This window comes from Myripristis murdjan, chromosome 3 (assembly GCF_902150065.1).
Source record: "Myripristis murdjan chromosome 3, fMyrMur1.1, whole genome shotgun sequence".
NCBI lineage: Eukaryota > Metazoa > Chordata > Actinopteri > Holocentriformes > Holocentridae > Myripristis > Myripristis murdjan.
This window is the reverse complement of record NC_043982.1, coordinates 5,330,729-5,352,586: the sequence shown is the minus strand read 5'-3', so window position 1 is coordinate 5,352,586 and position 21,858 is coordinate 5,330,729. Positions and strand designations below refer to the sequence as shown.

Genomic DNA, 21,858 nt, shown 5'->3' with positions numbered 1-21,858 from the left:
CTAATACTATGGGGAATGGTCCAATGGGAGCGTCCCTCTACTCCCCACACCACCAACCAACACACACGCCCATGTACACCTCCCACATTGTTGCAGAGTGCCTTAACCATAACTGTGACATTTCTAATGCTACAAGTCCATTTCATGCATGTAGCTTCCCTTTCTCCCTAGCACAGTTGTCTTTTTATAACAGTGTATTAAATCAGTGAGTAAATACACTTTTAAAATGTATGCAGTGGACTGAGTTGGTCTAGGCAGGGTTTTCTCGTGTCTCTCACAAGAAACTACAAGGACAGCCATTTCAGGTAACGTGACCCACATGACCACTTGGAATTTTTTTTTTACCATCTAAATTTCTTGAAGGATACACGGTGAACGATGGGCAAAATAGAGCGGTCTAATATAGCCAGTTAAAGCTAGTTAATGTCAGGAAAACACTCATCTTAGAAAAAACGTGAACATTACATGAAAGGTGTATTATGCAAAATTGCTGAGGGTCAAATTATGTTAACTTTATTCTTACATCATCACATATAAATTATAAAGTAATGCCAGGGTGCTGGAAAAGAGACTCTGGCTGACTGTTGAACCTCAGATTCAGGAGCAATTATAGCTGCTGCACAGCAATGGTCGGGGCCGGGCAATGTTAGGCAATTCTGAGCAACAAGTGGAGAAAGGTGGCATTCCTATGTGCATTTTGCATCAGTTGAGGCTTGAACTCACAGTTTCTGGCATGAAGGACAAGGCTCTATCTCACTGAGCTAATTGGCAAGTGTCAGGTCATGTGAGGCTTCACAAATTGACTAAGCCAGTCACATGACAGCAGCCGCCTATGCATGGAAAGGCAGATTTCAAACCAATAAAAAAATCAGTCATCAAGACAAAAATCTGACAATGATGATCTGGCATGGGACTGGACCTTTGTGCAAAGTTTGGTGAGTTTTCGCGCATGGGAAGTAGGATTTCCTCAGAAGAAAGAAAGAAAGAAGAAGAAAAACACGCAGGAATACAAGAGAGTCCTGGCAGCTTAGGCTGCCCGGCCCCTAACAATGTGGATTCTGTCCTGGCTGTGGAACAGTGGACCAACTCTTGACCCTTGTACAGATACTAGAGAGGTCATGGGAGTTTGCCAGTCCAGTCTACATGTGCTTTGTCATTCCGGAGACAGCTTATGACCATGTCTCCCGGGGTACCCTGTCGGGGGTGCTGCGGGAGTATAGGGTGCCAGGGTGACTGCTACAAGTCATTCAGTCCCTGTATAATCACAGTGATAGCTGTGTCCATGCTCTTGGCGTTAAGTAAAGCTCATTCCCAGTGGGTGGTGGACAATGCCAAGGCTGTGCCTGCTCTCCAATTCTGAATGTGATTTTCACAGACAGGACCTCAAGGTGCAGCCTTGAGGTCCTGTAGGGTCCAGTAGGGTGACCTGAGGATTGCATCTCTGCTTTTTGCAGATGATGCGGTCCTGTTGGCTACATCCAGCTGTGACATCCAGTATGCATTGGGGCAATTTACAGCTCCAAGTGGAGGAGTTCAAGTATCTTGGGGTCTTGTTAACAAGTGAGGGTAAAATGGAGTGGGAGATTGACAGAGGAATTAAGGCTGTGGCTGCAGTCATGCTGCCATTGTACCCAGCTGTCGTGTTAAAGAGGGAGCTGAGCCTGAAAGCAAAGCTCTCACTTCATTGGTCAAATTACATTCCAGTCCTCACCTATCGACATGAGCATTGGGAGATGACCTGGAAGAACGAGACTGCAGATACAAGCAGCGCAAATCAGCTTCCTTCGCAGGTTAGCCCAGCTCTCTGTTTGCCATGCTTCTTCTGAACATGGTTATAAAGGGTTTTAAATATGCTGCTCCCAGCACTTAGAACAAACAAACAAGCAAACAACTAAATAAATAAATTCATTAATCCGTGCAAACATTTTTAAGCTTCATAAACTGGCTTCCCTTGGAGTTTTTAAGACATTGTTGAATGACTTTGAGAATGATAACTTAAGCTGTCGTTGCTGCAGTTAGATCCATTTTATTGATGTATAATGTGCAATAGTATATTTTGACAACTGTGTAATTTGCAAGTTTATTCATTTGGACTCAGGTTTTTTTTTTGTTTTTTTTTTTGCCGTGATTATAAAATCGGGACAGGTGAAGTTGAATAATGGACTACATTTATCAACTTAGCCAGGACTCCCTTGAAAAAGAGATCATTAATGCCACTGTGCTATCCTAGCAAATTAAAGATAAATACTGCTATTCCAACTACTGCTACAATTACTAATAATACTAATGCAACTAATGCAACTACTACTGTTGCCTCTATAATCTTACCATTACTTTTGCTAAAACTACTACAACTACTTCCATGACTACTACTACAAATGTTATATACAATTTATTATTTGGTTTGAAAGTTGATCACATCTAGCTAATTCTGTGCTGTTTGGCTCTTTCTCAAATATTGTGTGCTAATTTAAAACCAAACCAAATGCTGATAAAGACTTCAGATGAAGTCTGTGCTGTGACAAATAATATTCAGTGATACTTCCCACTATCTCTCTGCTTCCGTGCGCAGACTTTGACTAATAGATTGAATGTCAAGAGTACATTGATTCTGCAGTATAAAAAGGGCACTTGACCAAATAAACGAGAGATCTGAACCACTGAACTCTTTGAAAACGCTCAGTGTGTCATTTCAAAACTAGTTTCTTCTAGTTCTGAGTGTTTCGGCTTAAGCAACCATTTAGTGCTTTGATGAAATCCACAGGTCTGTCAGTAATACCCAGAAGAATTTTCCAGAATCATCATCATGTTTTGGGCTTTCATAGAACTTGGTGCTTAACCTGCATGTTGTTTTGAACGATCTCCTCTGCTAGTGTAATCAGACGCTCGTGTTGCACATCCACATCAACATTCAGCTGATAATGTTGCCCTGCATCAGTTGAAGTACATCAACAGTGCCTTCAGCGGGTAACAAACCCCCACGTTGTTTGCACAGGCTAAAACCTCTCTCGAAGCACCTGTTGTCCTGCGTCCTATCATGTTCCTGTCATCACACCATACGCATACAGGTACAGCCAACCTGCAGGGCTTAACATGTGGAGAGCTAAGAATGGCCACTGATGAGACAGAACCTGGTTGTGAAAGATATATGTAAACCTACGTGTTCGTGTTTGCACCTGAGGGTTAAGCTCACACACGGCTTCACTTAGCACGGATCATTAGACCTGACAAAGCATCGATCGCTACCTTTTGATCTCCCAGACGTTGCAGGAGTGCAGCGACTGAAATCCCTTTTAATTATGGATGAATGGGATTACGTGGCTTGGGTTTTTCACCCCCCTCGAAACACACACAGACACACGCATTCAGAGGCTGATTAACATCCATCCAGCTGGAGTTAGACCAACATATTGGCTTGTCATATATATATATATCAGGCTGATACTGGCCTTTTATTAAATATCAGACATAGTACTTTTGATCTTCTTGGTACTATGTTTTTGTAAATTAACTCCTCATTTAAAGTAAGTAATGTGTCACAGAGCTTCCAGGCTGTTGAACAAGTGAGGTTGGTCATGCTGTCTTAACGATCTGCTAATCCTAAAAGAGTCAAGAGTCAATGATTAGTCTGACTTGATTGTCTAAATCCCATTTAAGATGCTATTGCATCGTGACAAGAATAAAATTCAGGGGGAAACACCATTTAATTCAGTTTTTGTCATAAAACTGGAAAAAATGAGGGAGTGAATAATCTTTAGCTACTGCAAAAATTGAGAAATATTGATGTCATCCTTTTAAAACAGTTGCAGATTCAGTGTGGACACACATTTGAGGGGAAATGTAAATTACAAATGCGTCCTTCCCTAACACGCTTTATGAATGACAGCAAAAGGGAGAAACACATATAGTCACATGTTGTCTGAGTCATCGGACGACTCAGCATTACCCAGATATCCACAGGGACAAATGCTACGGCTGGCAGTTGGATGAAAGCCTTTGATTCAGAGAGAAATCCTCTAGACAAGCTATTTGTGATATCCCATATGTTGCTGCTTCCACCTACATTCTATGCAGAGCAGACAGATGTCCAGTCCTCTGTGTGCAGTGTGGATTTAATGCACACAAGTCCCTACTCTCTGCTCAAGAGTGCGCAGACCCCCCAAAATCCCCCCCCTCCCCCCACAAAAAAAAAAAAAAAAAATGGACCCATTGTTTATTATGTCTTGATGAAATGCTCAATGTAAAGGGCCATTGTTGGAAAATATGTGCACAAGGATCAAGATTTCCTTTCTTCCCCTCTTATCCTGGATAATGTTATCACTAACAGGATATGACACGCTTGAACAATTGTGGTTTCTGTGGTCCTGAGCTGAGTGGAAGTGCAAGTCATTGCCCAGGCAAAGGGAGCATGATATGTACTGTAGTGGACAGCAGACAGGCCTGGTGTGGCGGGGAGGAATTCAGCTCAGAGCGACATGAGTGTAGACAGAATCTGTAAGGACGGAGGGGGTGGAAGAGACAGAGGAAGCAGATACCTTATGAGGACATTCTCATTAACACCAGTGGTTATGTTCATGTCATCAGTATCTTGTTTCTATCTTCCTACTGAAGCTTCATGACTTCACTTGTGCTCTTTGTCTTGCCCTGTGCCCTGTTATTACCTCTGCCAAGGAGGCGAAACCTCCAGCAGGGGGTTGTGTGATCGCCGATTGCTGACTGACTACCTGACTGGATAACTCAAAAAGTACAGGACAGATTCGCTGGAAACTTGGTGGGAATGTTGGTAATCAGCCAGTGAAGAGGTGTTTAATTCTTCAGCCCTATCTGTCTGAAGGGGGTGGGGCAATTGGCAGGGCATATCACAAAGAAGGACAAAGTTTCCAAACACACCCTCGTAACATCATGAAACCCATTGAAGAAGTTGGGCATGGGTCAAGATGGCACTGATCATATTTCCATGCTGTCGGGCTGAAAAGTGGTGTGACACCAGTGACGAGCAGGGGCGAGGCTTAGTACCAGACAGAGCCTAAGTTAGAGCTGCAACATTGGCAAAGGCCTGTGTGTTTGACAAAGAAATCCCAACAGCCACATGAAAAAATTGTAAATTCTGCTCCTGGTAATTTCAGTGCTTTCAGTTGATAATATACACCATCCTTGGGATTATATCCTTTCAAACCCCTTTGGATAAACTCAAGGTGCTTTGGTATTCAATTGGTGTTTTTATTAGGCAAGTCAAAAGCAGCAGAAATCAAATTAAAACACTGAGGCAAGCTAGTTTCACTTTGTGACAAAAGCCTTCCCTGTGCTGGGTTGGTGTATTTGAGCAGCAGGCTAATGTTAGCTTCTTAGCCATCATTTTGTGTCTTTAATATCATTATATAATATATTCCCTAAAATATTCTCAAAAACAGGAACTCTGGGGATTTATAGGAGTCATATTTTGATAATATTAGTTTCTTAAGCCTACTAGGACTTGCGTGTAATATTATAATAGCATTCCTAGTCTTATAATATTACATTAACATCCCCATGATGTTCATATAGCATAATATTTGCACAGGGACTGCTAGATATCGCTAACATCCCTACAACAAACCTCAAGGAGCTTTAAGGTATCACAACAGGCCTACAGTGTTCCTATATCAGTCCTACAGTCATTTAGTTTTCCAATATCTGCATAATATTGTTCTAAAAATGGCAATAGGATGTTTATGATTCATTTATTTATTACTCTAAATAGCACATTCCACCAGAGTTAATGTGTTCTCACAGCAGTGAGAATTATTTGGATAAAATGCCCATTTTCTCCGGAGCTAATGATTTTCTGGAATTTCTGAAGGCTCAATATATAGATATATATATATTTTGGGGATGGCTGTCATTTTTACCGTTTGGGCGGTTATTTCGGCTTATTGGTTAAGGTTAGGTTGAGAGTTGTGTCAAGTTAAGGTTAGGCACATTATTGGTTATAGCTGAGATGAGGAAAGGGCTGAATTTATGTCAACTGGGGCATGCCTTCGCCATCCCAGGGAAAAAAAAAAAAATCACCGCTTCTTATAAGTGCAGCATTTATTAGTTTTTTTTTTGGCTGGTCGCGTGCGGCGTGACCCTAAGAACTAACGGCTGTGTTTAATTGGCCTGAAGTGAAGGCGGCGGGCGGGACCGTGCTCATTGTTTCGTGGAGCTCTACCGCGTGACCACGTGTGTGTGTGTGTGTGTGAGTGCGGTTTTTGTCTTTTCATAATTTCCATTTGATGTAAGTATGTAAGCCCGCGTCCCTCCTCGCATATCGCCTCCCGCCGGCCTCTATCGCAGTGTCTATTTGTCAGATATGGCAGGCAGAGCACAAATCGGAGAGGCCAGTGCGTTTCTACCCGCCCCTCTCAGACACGTTGCCCTGGGAGAGGCTGCACGGGCTGGATAGGATGCCTGCTTTGGTTTCATGGTTTCACTATATCAGTCGGCTCAGTGCGGCTGGATGTCCTCAAGTCACCGGGCAGCGCTTCTGGTAAGTGATGGTCGCCGAGCTGAAGGGCGGTGCTGCTTTTTTCTGCTATTTCCTCCCAGCCCTCGGACTCACCTGGAGCATTACGCGGAGAAACAGCCGAGGGAGCGAGGCTGCGCGCACACGGCTGTAGGGTTTGTGTGCTTTAAAGCCCAGCTCTGCTCTCTGCTCTACTGTCTTGTACTGTACTGTTCACACGGCGCGGATCGGCTCAGGTAATTACTGTGTGCTACGATTCCCATCGCATTTTATTGTGTTTTGCTGGGTTGTTAAATTGTGGCAGTTAAGTTCAAGCACGGCTCGTACTGTATCTGTTTTATTTCTAATTTGTATTATTATTATTATTATTATTATTATTATTATTATTAGTGTGTTTCCTGATTTCAGCAAACCGCTTTCACTACCTCTGGATATAACGTGTCGTTTTTTTTTTTTTTTTTTTGGCGTGATTATAAAATCGGGACAGGTGAAGTTGAATAATGGACTACATTTATAGCCCCTCGCACTTGTGTCAGCCCTCGGTGTGCATGTGAACTGGCAGGCAAGGGGAAACAAGTCCATGTGTTTGGATTTTTTTTTTTTTTCTTACATAATATTGTCCGACCTGCCCATTTCGTAGAGGCTGAGGAGGGTTATTTAATCTATTGGCTTGTATATCCAGTCACACTGTAATGACTAAAGCAATGAAGAATAGACGCTGTGAACGCCGGACGATATTCTTTGTAGCTCTGTGTGTTTTATATACTGGAGCCTGCGTTAAACCGGGGGATAAATGAAAGAATAGCGGTGGTGTAATGGTTTGAACCGTGTCATGATTTCTCCAAGCATGAAAACATGAATTGGTCCTTGTCTTCTCCTCCAACAATTTGCCAATTCATGTGCCAGCTCCCCAGAGCCTATAACTGAAAAGCGTGATGCTCGGTATAATTAACCACAGAGCTATGTGTATACAACTGTCTAATGTGTTTATCTATGGGTTAGACTCAGTGTTCATCCAGACGGAGGCGATGGATTCTTAATGCATAGTGGATGGAAATGTGGGTTGTGTAGGGGGACTCATTACAGTTGCAGATCTGACAGGCATTTTTGGAAACGGTTCAAATACATAAAAAAAACTCTCTTACACAATACCACATATTTGTAGGAGGAGTGTATTTTATTATTACGCCTGTCAGTCAAAGCAGTAGCCACACTTAGAGGAGAGCCAAGTTTTCAGTGTGTTTCTGATGAGCTTTTGAATAGAGTGTGTGTGTTTGGTTTGCAGGTCCGCAATGCTCTCTGCTGGCTAGGAGTCTAAGTTTACCATGTCGACCTCGGACTCGGATTACTCCATTGACTGGCTTGCCAGTGATGAAGAGGACTGTGATAGTCCAAACAGATTAAGTCCTCAGCATACCGAGGCACAGCCACCGCCGTCTTCTACCACATCCTTAAGGGAATCTCCCACAGGCCATCACATCCGCTCTGGACTGACTCAAAGCAGGGATGATGGCTGTGCCTGTAAAAATGGAGACCACCGTGGGAGCAGCGGTGCTGACTCTCTGGCCCCCCTGCAGCCTCCCTCAGCCACTCCAGTTCAGGGATTTACCTGTGTCAGCCAGCAGACACCTTCCAGGGCCTTCTGTACTTCTTCAAATGGTGCAGTTGCAAAGCATCATCATCAAATGAGGAAGAGAGCACACAGCCCTGGTTTGGAAGGACTTGAAAAGCCCAAACCAGGCACTGAAAAAGAACTATTCTCACAAAAGGTGAGGGCTTTTCCTCTTTTTTTTTTTTTTTTAAGGTACCGCCTTTTGCCATCATTTTCTGAGCCATATACTCAGAGTGAGTAAGTTGTCACTTCAGGAAGTTACCATGTCCTATTATATTGATATGGTGATATGAGACTGGATATCATGTGGAATTTTGGGTATTATAATATTGTGGTATGACATAAGTGTTGTCTTTTCTTTTTAAAGGCAGCATTATGGTAAGGTGATATAATTTTCTAAACCCTCTCCACTATAATAGAACTTGCAGTTATTTGACTTTATCCACTGGCACTTATCAAAATGCCTATTTGTCAAAAATGTCACTAATTAAATGTATTTGGTGAAAGCACCAATAGTCATACACACAGTGTTGCCACAATATCAATATTGAGGTATTTGCAAAAAAAAATTGATTTTGTCCATATCACCTAGTCTTAATACCAACCAACAGTGACCTGAATAAACTAGAATGCAATGCAGCAAGACATGTTTTGTGACGTGTGCTGAATAAGGGGCGAAAGACACTTTTTTAAAACTAGAATGTAGCTTAAGAGTAACGTAAAGCGTGAATGTAAATGCGAAAGCACTCACTGTACAATAAAGTTTTTACACTTATACTTTAATATACTGTTGAATTACCCCTTTATGATCAACCAATCAGTTGATCATAGAGTTTCCCGAAATTGAGATGCTTGGGCAGTTGCATGATTCCTACACGGAGAGCCTTTTCAATCCCAAATCCATTTTTGTTTTCGCTGGAAAAACTCCCACTGTTTCGCTTTGCCACCTCGATCGTGTGATGTATGTACATACAGTGTAACCCACCGCTGACTGAAACAAGCCTTGGCCTGTTCTCTGGGGGCTGTTGCAAGGCCTTCTAGGCCTTATAGGAATCCAGTGGCTGAAGTGGATGAGGCAGGTTGAGGGAAAGAGTACACCACAAAATAAAAACAAACAAAAAAAACCTAATGGCAGCTCTTCATGACAGAATGGCTCCCAGAATGCACTGAACGTCACAGATTGATGATACATATACATATCACATGAGCATCTGAAGAGGGAGGGTTTTTTCTCACAGAGCTCCTGGTAGTCTGATGCTCCCGGATGATGTGCTCCGCTCTAACACTTGGTCGAGGCTCGCAGAGGGAGATGGTGCGACAGCTTGTCCGGCCATGTGTGAAGCTGTTGATTGCTATCAGTTTCTCCATTAGCTTCTGTCAGCTGTTAATGGGGAGCTCTTACTGAAGGACCTGCGGGCATTTACTTTCCATGTGGGCGTAATGTCATCTAGTGGGAGTGGGTGTAAATGGGTTATCAGTCACTTAGTTGTAAATCAGCAAGTTAGTGGCTAATTGAGAAATTGAACACACTTTGATTGGTAATTGATTCACAGTGTTGGGCTGAGAGCTCTTAAAGGCTTTTCTCTCACACAGTTCTCAATTCATTATTCAATTAACTGAGCTCTGGCTGATTATGTGACTTATGTAATCAGGTATTCAGTTCTAAGGCTGCAATAAACAGCACCCTGCTATGGATAGGTGCCTTTAAGTGGCTATTTGCTAACACTTTGTGTCATGCAGCGTTGATACCGTGAATGACTAACCCAATTATGTGCTCCCCACAGTGCGCGGACCTGCAGTGCTACGTCCAGCCTCTGTCGTCCATCCTGCAAGGCCTGCAGTCAGGGAGATACTCTGAACGTAAGTGGGCCTCCTAATCCCAGCTTTAGATCTTTTCCTTTACAATCCTGCCTGCTGTGGAGCGCCAGTAATAGCACACAGACAGGTTTCTGAATGGAGTCGTGTCACCAGCCATGCTGCGCCTATCACACTGCTAAAGATAGGCAGACACGTTGTGGTAGGATGGCTGACGCTGATGGCTGATTTTTTTTAAAGTTAACTCACAATGAACTGAACGTTTACAATCCAAAAACTGTATTTTCATGTAACATTACTTTTCATCCTGCAAAATGATGTCATGTAGAAAGGAATTTGATAGCAGACAAGTAGGCATAGCAAAATTCTCTGTTTTGATTTTTCACTCATTTTAACCTTTAAAAAAATGTCCAGTCAAATGAATCCTCTCAAATCATTTGGAAATTGTTGAACTTGTGTGTCCAGAGGGCGCACACTGAAAATCACAGCGGTGCAGCCTCGAAAAGAAACAAGGATCAAAGGCCTTGTGAGTTATTTAGGATCCTTTTAGCCTAAGACCGCTCAAAGATGAAAGCCCGGATCAAAGGCACTCTGTTTTACCCACCGTTTGCGAGATATGGGGTTAAAAGTAGTTGTTTTGCTCTCCTTCATTTACGTTAATGTCCCACTCTGACATCTGTGCCAGATGAGAGAGATGGATCTATGTGGTTCTCACTGGTCACTGCCTGTTTGGATCCGGTAGAGCTGAGAGGAGAATGCTGTTTGTGTTTGAAGTCAGTGCAGGCAGCCCATTGCTCTCTGGTGTCTGCACAGTCATAGCTGGAGATAGCAGGACTTGTTTTGCTCCTTCACAAAGAAGCCATTTGCTGTCATTCATTCTTGTAAAGTATGAAAACCAGCTTCCACAGATAATTCATCTCAGTAAACATGAGGCCTTCATTTAATTTGGTCAGAGCTTCTGCTGTATCCTTATCTCATCTCTTCTGAGCGGAGTCCTTCCTGCCCATCAGCTGACATCCACAGGAAGAAGTGCAAGTGTCCTCCAGGAAATAATCCCACAAAAACATGTTGCCTTCATTGTCACATCCATCCTTTTTCATTTAGGGTGTATTTGTATTTGCTGGGACTGGGGCTGGACGATACGCTAAAAAAATAAATAAAATGTGATTATTTTGACAGATATTGTGATATGAATTGCAATTTTAGTGGGAATGATAACTTTTGCATCATAATTTTCATGTTCACTAAAAATCTATCCATCTATTTATCTAGCTTTCTATATGATGATGTCATTTTTTTTTCCTAGGGTCTGTGCAAGTATTGAAGCTTCTGCGATTTTGATATTGCACTTGGCGATATTGTGATTTTGATAGTATATTGATTAATTGTTCAGCCCCAGCAGGGATGACAGTTAATGTCAAGCTAGGCTGGACCCTGTGAAAAAGAACATGCACATGTCAAAGATACAGTGCGGTGAGTTGAACTCGAACCTTCCCTGACAAAAACATGTAGCATGTTTTTGATGCCTGTAGTGCTGAAAGCTTTCCTTTAGTTGTACCATCCACTGCAACAAATATCCAGTGTTGGAACCACGGCACCCAGCAACAGTGGAGGCTCAGAGTAGACTTTGGTTAGTTTGGCAAGTACCTGGCTGAACACAGTCTAGGGGGTACCTCATTAACTATGCAAACTGTTGACCAATCAGAGCACTCTTTACAAACTGGTAGTGTGTGACATCATTTACACCAGGAAGTAGAATGGAATTCTGCATCCAGAGGGTTTTTTTGAAAGGGCATTAGTCAAATAAGCACTGTGCTGACAGTTGTAAAAAGTTGGGTAATTTTATGTTAAGCCTATCCTTGAAATGGAGAAATTCACCTCTCATTGCACAGGATCTTTTTTTTTTTAAAAAAAAGGAACTGACCAGCACAGGGCATGCATAGCAAAGTGGTAGCAGGGAGATATGAACTCAGAGGTAGACAGAAGTAACTGGACTCTAAGTTCACTGCTGTTCTTCTTTAAGGATGTGAAGCTGTTGTGCAGCCTAGTGTTAGTGGCCCTGCGTATTCAAAGCATCGAGGAGCAGCTAATGAGCAGAAAGATCCAGAGGAGTCAGCAGTGGGCAACGTGGTTAAATTCAGAGTCATTGGATGTGCTGAAGACCAAAGCCCACGTGCCTGGTCGCCTCGTGCTCAGTACAGATTTCTCTCTTTTTCTCCCACAGGTCTCAGCAGTTTCCAGGAGAGCGTTGCAATGGACCGTATCCAGAGAATAATGGGAGTCCTTCAGAATCCAAACATGGGGTAAATACCTTTAAAAAATGCCCCCGCAGCTGTCCTGCACTGCATTTCAGCGCACTGCAGTGGCAACATCCATATAACAGAAAAAACTCCTCCTTTCTCACCAGAACTTTCTCTGACCATATTTTCTAGTTGTTTTTTTTTTTTTTTTTTTTTTTTTTTTTTTCCTTTCACTGTCCGTGTCGTGATTAGATTGTGGTCATGTGACAGATAACCAGCTGTCACATTAGTTAAGCACAAACAGGGTTGTGTATGAGCTAATACAGGTTGTTAAGGAGAACAAAACAGCCATAGCAAGTCTTTCTAACCTATTAACAGAATGCCTACAAGGCTGCTTTTGTTAGGCGTTTATAGGCTATTGTTGTACTTACATAAAAGGTATTCATAGTAAACCATTATCGCATCAACCTTCAGTGGAGCTCTAATATGATGTGAACAGCCTTCACACAACCTGTTATGTCCACAGATGCACAGGAAGGTAGAAATGAAGCCATCACTCCACTCATGGAAAAAAACAGCCCAAGTATCAAAGGACTGCAGGGCCAGAAACAGGTTTCATGAGACATAACTCAAACACTGAGGTCTTAATTCGTGTTCAGAATCTGTTGATTATATTAAACCCAGAACTTAAATGGCTTGATGGCAAACTGTAGACTTTAAGTGTACTTGCAGAAGCTAAATGGTGATGTTAGAAAGACAAGCTTTAGAGGAGGCGTTCTCTCATGACTGGGTTTGTTTTGTCCTGTCCTGTGCACTATATTCTTCCTGGACTTTGCATGACCTCTGAGAATGTCATGGACATGAAGTATGACTGTGAGTTACGTCAAGGGTCCTACAACTTCAAATGTATGCCCAAATATTATGGGACTGTGTCCAGCAGGCGTTGGCCATCATTTTTATGAGCCTTTTTTTTTTTTTTTTAAGCCGACTTTGCTGCCAAATGGGTTGGGTTGGTCTCACAGAAAAGCACGGCAAGTACCGTGAGGTTTCACAATTACAGGAAAGCATGTGAAGGTCAATTTACTACACTTTACTGTGATTTAAAACTCACCTGACTCTATCTGAACAGTCCAGATGCAGTAAACCCATGTGGCACTCATGCAGATTAAAGCAAATGCCAAGAATTATTTGCAAGCTGTATTAAGGCTCCTTGGGGAAAGTTGTAGTCATTGGAATGTTTTTTTGTTTTTTTTTTTTTTAGGCTGTTTAGGTCTGTTCTGCACATGAATGTGTTGCAGTTTGATAATAATAGTAATAATATAATAAAAATTGATCAATAAAATGACTAGTTAAAGTAGTCATATCATGTAGGTCAGTCCATTATCAACCCACGTTATAGCCTTAATCTGTTTTTAAATATGTATTTGCTATCAAACTAGGGCTGGAAACACATCCTAAGATGTTAACTTCAGTGTCAGCCACTGTAATGTTAAGCTAGCCAGTGATAGTGAAGTTTGGATTTTTGTTAATTACATCTTAAAACTTGTTCCATACCATGTCAGCAAACAATAATCTTAATATTCAGTTATTATCATAGTTCAAAATGTAACAGCTTATGCTCACAACACAACATTCCCTTGATATCTGACCATTCTCAACATTTCATTTTTCTTTATAGTGTTTTGGTTGAAAACTATTTGAATTCATCCAAATGGGCTTTAAATGCCTTCATAAACCGAAGGGTCGTAGAATCTCTCTCAAGCCCACCAAGTGGACCACAGAATAAAAATCTGAATGCATGAAATGTCCATAGTCACTATGATGCATAGTCACTTAACGAGTTGGGACTGATTTTTCAAATGTTTTATGTAAATGATCCAAAAACACGCCAAGCTAGAGGGTACGGAGAGAGCAGAACCCCTCGCCAACACCGAGCAGTTCTTTAACTTGCCCCCAAGCGCTTCATTTCTACCCCCTCAATTTTAAGTCAAATTGACTTGATGACCCTGAAAACAGGTCTGGAATTGGAATCAAGTTTCTCATCTCTGTTTGTGTAATAGTTTTCCATTATTTTAATAAATGCGGATGCAGGCACACGGCCTTTCTGTCCACCAAATTTAGATGTCCTGCTGGCAAACAGAATTACAGAACCAGAAATACAGAAGCTCTTTGTTGGAGGTAATGAGTTGGTCTCTTTTATAGTTTCTACATGATGAGTCACCGTAGAGGTCATAAAGGATCTGTAAGCAAATTATTGATAGCTCCAGATAGTTGTAAATTCTTTTATCACTTACATAATGGCTGCTTTATCTGTGTAAGGGCCAGGCTCTGTTGGTTTTTCTACTCCACTCAACCAGAGAAACTGCTGGAGGTTCATTTTTCCTCGCCACAGTGTTGCAGATGACTGAATTCCTGGCAGCCAGACCGGATTCACGGAAGCATCCATTCGTGGATAAAACCGTCTCCTATTGATCAAACGTCTGAGCAGTGTGACGCATCCACACAGCACCCAGTGGAATTACACCACTGTTTATGTTTATTAATGTTGCATGATTTTGGAAGCAGCCAGCTGTTACCTCTGCTGAAGAGCTTATGTTTTCAAAAATATTGTTCTGTCAGCAGGATATCTCATGGAAATTTTCATGGGAAGGGTTTCCATCAAAGTTGGTGGACACAGCGGCTTTGGGCTAATAGCAGCTGATTTAGGCCTGGGGTTCATATCAGTAGGAAACAGAATTGAGCGAGTAGTTTTTTTTTGTTTGTTTGTTTGTTTTCAAATTCTGCGTTAAAGTCTGTGATTTGTTTGTGTTCATTGTTGGTTGTCTTTGAGTGGCTTCTGGTTTTGTGTGCCTCAACTCTTGCTTGTGAAAATGAAGTAGCTCAGATAGAGATTCAAATGAAGAAAGGTACAGTATCATCACACTGCCAGAGCTGTGAGATCTCACTGAACCTGACTGTGGGCCTAATGTCTGCTCAGTTCGCTAAAAACCTAGCTAACTTGCTGTCTTCCGCCAAAGCACAGCATGTATGTTGTGGCCATTTTGCTAAAGTACGGCATGGAAACTTAAAATGTGAAATTATGTACCAAACACTTTACTGCGTCACGGCTGGACCACACATGGAGACCTCACGTCAGCCTCCTAGTGGTAGTTACAAGTGGATTTGTGGGTAAGATATCTCCCACTTTGAGTTACAAAGTGCTAAAGTGTGTCAAGACAGGCGGCAGACGTGGTTGCAAATCCACTGATGCTGGCAGTGCAGTGTACACAGCAAGTAGCCTGATGTCTGCTGCAGTTCATTATGGTAGAGTTTATGACCAACATGTGAATGCCTCCATGTTGTAGGAGTGCATATAGAAGGAAGAGGCAATATGTCACTGCAGCCGCGTTCCAAATCTGCACTGATGCCGCTATTGACGTCAAGCATACCTTGCTTACCTCTGCTGTTAGGACCTGGACAGGACAGAGATTCAGCTGCAGCAAAACCCGGTTTAGATAATACAGACTGGTTTTTGTGCAATATGCGCATTAGTCTGTCTGTATGAAGCCTAGTAACTAAACTAACTAAAGTAACTAAAGTGTCCACCCTCGACACCACAGCAGCCATTTTGACATTAACACAGATCTCAGTGCTGTGTGTTGGTGTTGAACTGCCTCTGGCTTCACTGCAGCGCTGCCCTGCTCCAACTGGATGAACAGAAACATCAAGGGATTTATACATGAAACCATGAATTAATAGTCAAAACTCAAACAGAACGGGTTTCTTTACTTCATAATAATACTATTATTATTGTTATTGAACTGTTTTTGGACGGGGGAAGAGAATATCAGGATTACTGATATGAACTTGTACTGAGTTAATCTTGGATAAGAAGCTAACAGATAAAACCAAGCAGCAAAATAAGGTGCCAGCGTTAAATTTGTAGTTAATTATTTTCTTGTTTTGACATGCCTAAGCTTTGTGCAGCTGTAGGCTAGACCACCACACTCATTTAAGAGTGGATTGGATTGCGTTCCATTTCATACCGTCGGTGCAGCTTGTGATGCCTCATCTTTTAAATAGAGCATCTTTGGCAACGTTTCCACTGAGCTAGCAGAAGCAAAACCAGTGTGCCCAGTTGAGGGCTGGGATTCTCCCCCTGGCCCTAGAAACGGGTAGATTCAACTCCATTCCAGAGGAAGAGAGAAGGATGTATTTGCTTTAGCGGGGTTTATAAAAAATGCATGGTCATTAAGAAAAAAAGAATTATTTGTATGACCTTATTACTTGTTTGCTAGGCGTGTTTTTCTGGATGTTTGATTTTTGACGTCTGATGACTCTGACTATTGTTTGCTTTTCTATGTGGTTGTGTCTTGTAAGTCTTTATGGGCTGGGCACCTGTGCGCATGACACACTAATAAAAATCAATCAATCAATCAATCAAACCAGGGCTCTACCTCTGTTCGGCCGAAATGGAGCAGCACCTTCATTAATGTCATCAGTAACACCTGTGCTTACCCTGCTTTTTCATGTCAAAATGGCCGCTGTGAAAAGGGTCCGTTTAGGCTCACATGCTGCTCTGTGACGTATTGACATCATGTTGCTGCTACACGTGCTGGTACAACTTGTCACTGACAACTCGCCAGAGATGGTTATCTCTGAACTTGTTCAGTGCGCCTGTCCACGTCATATCTAAACAAGGAAAACTACAAATCTTGTCCTCTCCCTTCTTTAGATACGCCGTGGACGGGGCATAAAGTCCCAGATGCCCCCTGTGGTTTTACAGCGTGACGTCAGGGAGGGGGCCAGAGCAGAGGGCAGCGGGTTATAGCTTGACTACAGTGATTCTGTTTTAAATCCAGCTCCTCGCTGTGAGCAGTGGGCGAGGCCACTACGGACCGCTTCAGGGCTTACTGCGCTATTTATAGCCGGTGAATGGAACGACGGCCTACCCCCGCTGCCACGTGTGGGCCGGAGCATGTGTGTGTGTGTGTAAAGCAGCGGAGCGGCTCACTACGGTCACATTTCTCATGTGGAGCTGAACATGCTCCGCTCACCCTCCTCCACACACATCATGTGCTCCATGTATGTGGATGTGGACGCAGATAACATCACACAGACAGCAAGGAATGCAGATACAGTCGCCTGCCTGATTGTCCCCCCTCCCCCTCCCTCTCCCCCTCACTCCCTCCCTCTCTCTGAGGGTTTTATTTATTCAATGCTATCTCACGTTGTCCACCAATCAGATAAAGAGCTGAATGTGTTGGCAGTGGCTTTATAAGGATTATGTAATGGCCATTGGCTAGACATCCCTAAGCCATCTGAGCTGCTGGGTGGTTTGCTCTCTGTAATCTGCCATTGAAAACAGCACTCCATGTCAGTCCTCATTGACAGGCAGCTGGTTTAGGCGTTCGGCTCTAGGTTTTGAAACAATAAATGATATCACCTCCTCTCAGCAACACGTCATTCACTGACCTTGTTTTTTTTCCTCTCTCCCTCTTCTAGCGAACGCTTTCTCAGCATCATACTGAAAATAGAAGTAATGCTTCACAGTTGGTTCCCCCATGTAAAACCAAACGTGACCGTCACCCAGGCAAATGACAGCACTCCGACTAAGAGGCAAAAGGTAAAAAATAAATATCAATAAAATAAAAATCCCTTAGCCTAACCATGAGAGGTGTCATTTTTTGTGTATGTGTATTTCTTAGACCTTGTCAAGCCTGGGTAACCTTAACTCCAGTGTTGAGAAGGGAGATATAAAAATGTCATATCTGATGAAATGCTGGAAAAGCTTAGTCAAAATATTCAAATGAAAAATGATATTTATAGAGCCGGGTAACTTGTCAATCATGTTTTCCAAGGACAACAGGCCAGTCTCTCTGGACGGGTAGAGATCAAGAATGTGTTGACTTCTTGACAGATGACCAGACATTTGGAAGCTACATCACAACTAAATTCAGCTGAGGAACTAGGAGGGCACGAAGAGAGTGCAAAGCTCTGCCGATACTCCATAGTGCTCACGAATTTGTGTTATATGCGGAAAAAAACATTCTATAATCTCTTTAACTTTTACCTTCAATTGATTTCATGACCCGACAAACGATTGATTTTAATTTGCAACCTTAATGTTGTAATTTCAGAGTTGGGGCTATAAGCTGATGGGAGAAAACTCCTGATCATCATCAAAATCTATAGCACACTTGAAAAAACTGCCAGTATTGGAAAAACTCTCCAACTTGCAGAGTTTTAGCCTTTGAAATGGTTATCCTTTGTCATCAGGGGTTGGATTTCCTTGGTTGCTTTGTCGTTAAGTCTCAGATCGTCCACTTTCCCACCTCCACATGAATGCAGCACAGTTACTGCTAGAGAACAAAAGCTGTCTAATGAAGTCCACAAAGTTTTAGCCTAAATGTTCATGAAAGAAGAAACAGAAGAAGGAAAAAAAAAAAAACATTTCCAAACATTTATTTTAGCGTAGCTGAATCCAGGATTGATGCTGATTCTGCTGTTGTGATGCTCACAATGAAGCTAATGTGACTCTCCTGTTTCTCCTGCAGTATAACACCAGTGCCACCCCGCCCCCATCCTCTCCAGTGTCCCAGTGCTCCTCTGATCTCGACTGGGCCCCCAGAATCACTGATGGCCCGCCTGCCAATGCATACTCTGCTACTCACCTCAAATGGCTGCACACCTCACCCATCTGCTCCCTCAAAACACCTGAACCAACCCTGGGCCGGCCCCCCGCTCCTGCGTCGCCTCCTCCTGCACGCTATAACCTGGAAGTAACCCAGGACAACGCAGTCTCTTCCAGCACAGATTCTCAGAGCGAGCCCCTCCACCACCCCAACGCAACCCCCCGTCTCAGCCAGGGGCTCCTCCCCTTCAAGATCAGGTCCCCTTGCCTGGAAAGACTGCTGCAGGCTAAGGACAGCATCATCACCTCCAGAATTCTGGGAGACAGTAGCACAAGCGAGCGGAGCTGGATGTCCTAGCCGCAGAAGGCAGGACTCAGACCGGCGTGTGGACTTGGTACGTGCTGGAACTACTACGGTCCATCAGTGAGGACACACCTGGGCAGGACAGGATCTCACCATGCAGGCCCTGAAAGCTCGAGCAAAGCTCAAAGGTTACCACGCCTTACAAAGCATGTTTGGAAGTCATCTAAGTCCAGCTTTTATTATCCTCAGCTGACGCACACGCACTGCTCAGATGTTGGGTGAGCCTCGGGGTGTTGAGTGACAGAGTGAAATAACAGGCCACTGGGTTAAAAGGGCAAAGCGGATATGACTTTTTTTGATGACGGCTGGTTTTCGGGGCATGACTGATCAAGAAATGTATGTGCGTTAACAAAACCAGCTCTCTCCGTTGAGCTTTCACTAATTTTGTTTGAGTTGGATGCAAGTCATCTTAAAGAGTCCAAAGGTTGAAACGATGTTGGCAGAGGACATTTATCTGGATATGTTCCCTCGACAAAAGACTGAGTGAGCATACAGAGAATGAAGGCAGGAATAATGGGTCCTAGGTCTGATTCCCCCTGAAAACAGTGTCAGTGGTGATCTGTGTGAATACACATTACTTGTACGGGAAGGCAGCTGAAAGCTGAGTACTTTGACTGTTACTTTGTTGATCCGCTCCTCCTTTGGTTTGTAATGATTCCTCTACCTCATGCTAATGCCATGCCATAGTTTGACCACATAACGTGAAGACATTGAACATATGAGCGGCTTTTCCACCACATGGTATAACTCAACTCGTGATTGGTCAGAAAGAATAGTCACTAGAATCATCAGTGTCATCATTACGTGACATGGGACATCCTACACAAATCTGTGATTTACACCAGCTCTGATGTAGGATTTCCCAAACTGACTTGTTTTTTTCCAGCGGTTTTCTGTCTTGCTGCCTCCAGCCTCTTCTCAAACAAAATTTGTCTGCTTGTGTGACAAACAGCCACACACTGAAAATCAACACCACCATCCGTTCCACATCCTCCATTGTTTCTGTGTATGTCATCTTGAAGATGATGTCATGGCAGTGTCATGCACTGTTGCTACTAACAGCCAGCTGCAGTAAGGGGTACTCTCTGGAGAAATCCAGAAAAGTACCTGGTACCAAAAGTGAGTAGAGTCGAGTTGAGCCATACCATGCGGTGGAAAAGCGTCTGTTGTTGCAGTCAGGTGAAAACCCACATCTCCAAAATGTGGCGTTTTCAGAAGCTCAGAAATGCGCCTCGTTGAGCTTGACAGCCATGCATTTTGAGTTTATCTAAAGGGGTTTGAAAGTTTTTAGAAAGCCAATGATAGTAGTATTTTCCTCAACGCATAAAGAACCATGTAATCCCCGAATTGAAGTGGGGAAAAAATAAAATCACTGAAATTGGACTTAATTGTACAACAGTACTATGTCTATGTAATGTAAATCCTGATATCTACAATACTTATCTAATCAATTCTTGTCCTTCACACAATGCATCAGTTCAAGGGTTAGGGTTAGGACTTGCACATTACAATGAGAGGAAACATATTTTGTCACAAATGGAACCAGAACCTGCGGAGTATTTCATTGTGCCGCTGCTCTGCAACAGAACAATTCCAGGGACCCAAGAGGAACAACAGAGACCAGAAACATCTCCTGCCACATCCAGTTTAAGTCAACCGACAGCTCTTGCCAACATTGTCCTACAAAGAGACACTGAGATAGTGTGAACACTCTGCTTATCAACGTAGAGAAGCTTTCCTTTGTGTACATTTTTTTTTCTCAAGTTATTTACCCCCCAAAAATGGCCTTTGTGATATTTTATACTTATGAAATAAATGTGACATCTGCTTTCTGAAAGGAAGTGTTCTGCTTACTCTCCATCATTCCTTTTTTCCCCAGGGGTTTTTGGTTATGCAGCAAGCCTCAGCACAGAAGACACAAAGTCATTTTTAAAGCATTTATTGTGTTTTGTATGCTTTAGGAAACTCGGCATAGGCAATTTAGAAATTAAAACAAAATAAATATGGATATTATGTAAAACATTTTCCTAATGAAGCATTTTACACAATGTACAATATTCTTTTTTTTCCCTCCCAACCACTGGCTTGAATATTCTATACACATTTCCAAACAAAATAAACATACCTCCATGCAAAAACCCTGAAAATGGGATGTGGAGCAATGGGGAAAAAAATCAATAACACTAAATGCACCTCTCGTGTCAATTGTTGTGTCTTAAAAACTGCTAATAAACCACGAGGTGAAATGAAAACACTGAATCTGTGATGTGTTGAGAATACACAGAATGGATTTAAAAAGTGGCCTGTCTGCTCAGGAGTTCCTACAATTGGTGAAGTGATGACAATGCATCTCCGGGTTTTTGCTGAGTGTGCTCACTGTGTGTGTTTGTGTGGTGTTCTGGTAAGACCGTCCGTGACTGTGTCCGTGTCCGTGCCCAGTCATTCCTGGGTCGAGGTGTGTCAGTAGTCCGTGTCGGAGCCTTCCGCGTTGTCCACGTTGCGGGAGAGCATGTAGTTGTCCATGTCGATGGAGCGGCAGTTGTTGATGGCGTAGCGCAGCCGCTCAGCCATGACGGCCTGGCTGGAGTAGGGAGGCAGACGCAGCTGGAAGAAACATGTCTGGGAAGTGGGAAGGCTGTCATACGGCTGAGGAGAGAACAGACAGACAAGGAGTGTTGCTAGTGTTTTCCACAACGCTGTCAGCACACACACACACACACACACACACAC

At 42.9% G+C, this 21,858-nt stretch overlaps 2 protein-coding genes across 7 annotated transcripts in view; one reads left to right on the top strand and one right to left on the bottom strand.

Annotated features, from left to right (window-relative positions):
* Positions 1-6,162: 6,162 nt before the first annotated feature.
* Positions 6,163-21,294, top strand: LOC115356833 (circadian-associated transcriptional repressor-like). Of its 2 annotated transcripts, none has more exons than XM_030048106.1 (6): positions 6,163-6,508; positions 7,770-8,253; positions 9,881-9,956; positions 12,136-12,214; positions 17,636-17,756; positions 18,688-21,294. In XM_030048106.1, the coding sequence occupies exons 2-6, from the start codon at positions 7,810-7,812 to the stop codon at positions 19,120-19,122; spliced, it is 1,155 nt and encodes a 384-aa protein (XP_029903966.1). In that variant the 5' UTR covers positions 6,163-6,508; positions 7,770-7,809; the 3' UTR covers positions 19,123-21,294. The 2 variants fall into 2 exon arrangements, with proteins under 2 accessions (XP_029903966.1, XP_029903967.1); XM_030048107.1 differs by lacking the exon at positions 6,163-6,508 and adding an exon at positions 6,533-6,720.
* Positions 21,052-21,858, bottom strand: part of herc1 (HECT and RLD domain containing E3 ubiquitin protein ligase family member 1) — an 80,406-nt gene continuing 79,599 nt past the window's right edge. For all 5 annotated transcript variants that reach the window (XM_030048083.1, XM_030048105.1, XM_030048090.1 and 2 more), the window contains exon 79: positions 21,052-21,774. In XM_030048083.1, coding sequence (XP_029903943.1) covers positions 21,589-21,774 — 186 coding nt within the window. In that variant the 3' untranslated portion in view covers positions 21,052-21,588. The remainder of the gene's footprint in view (positions 21,775-21,858) is intronic.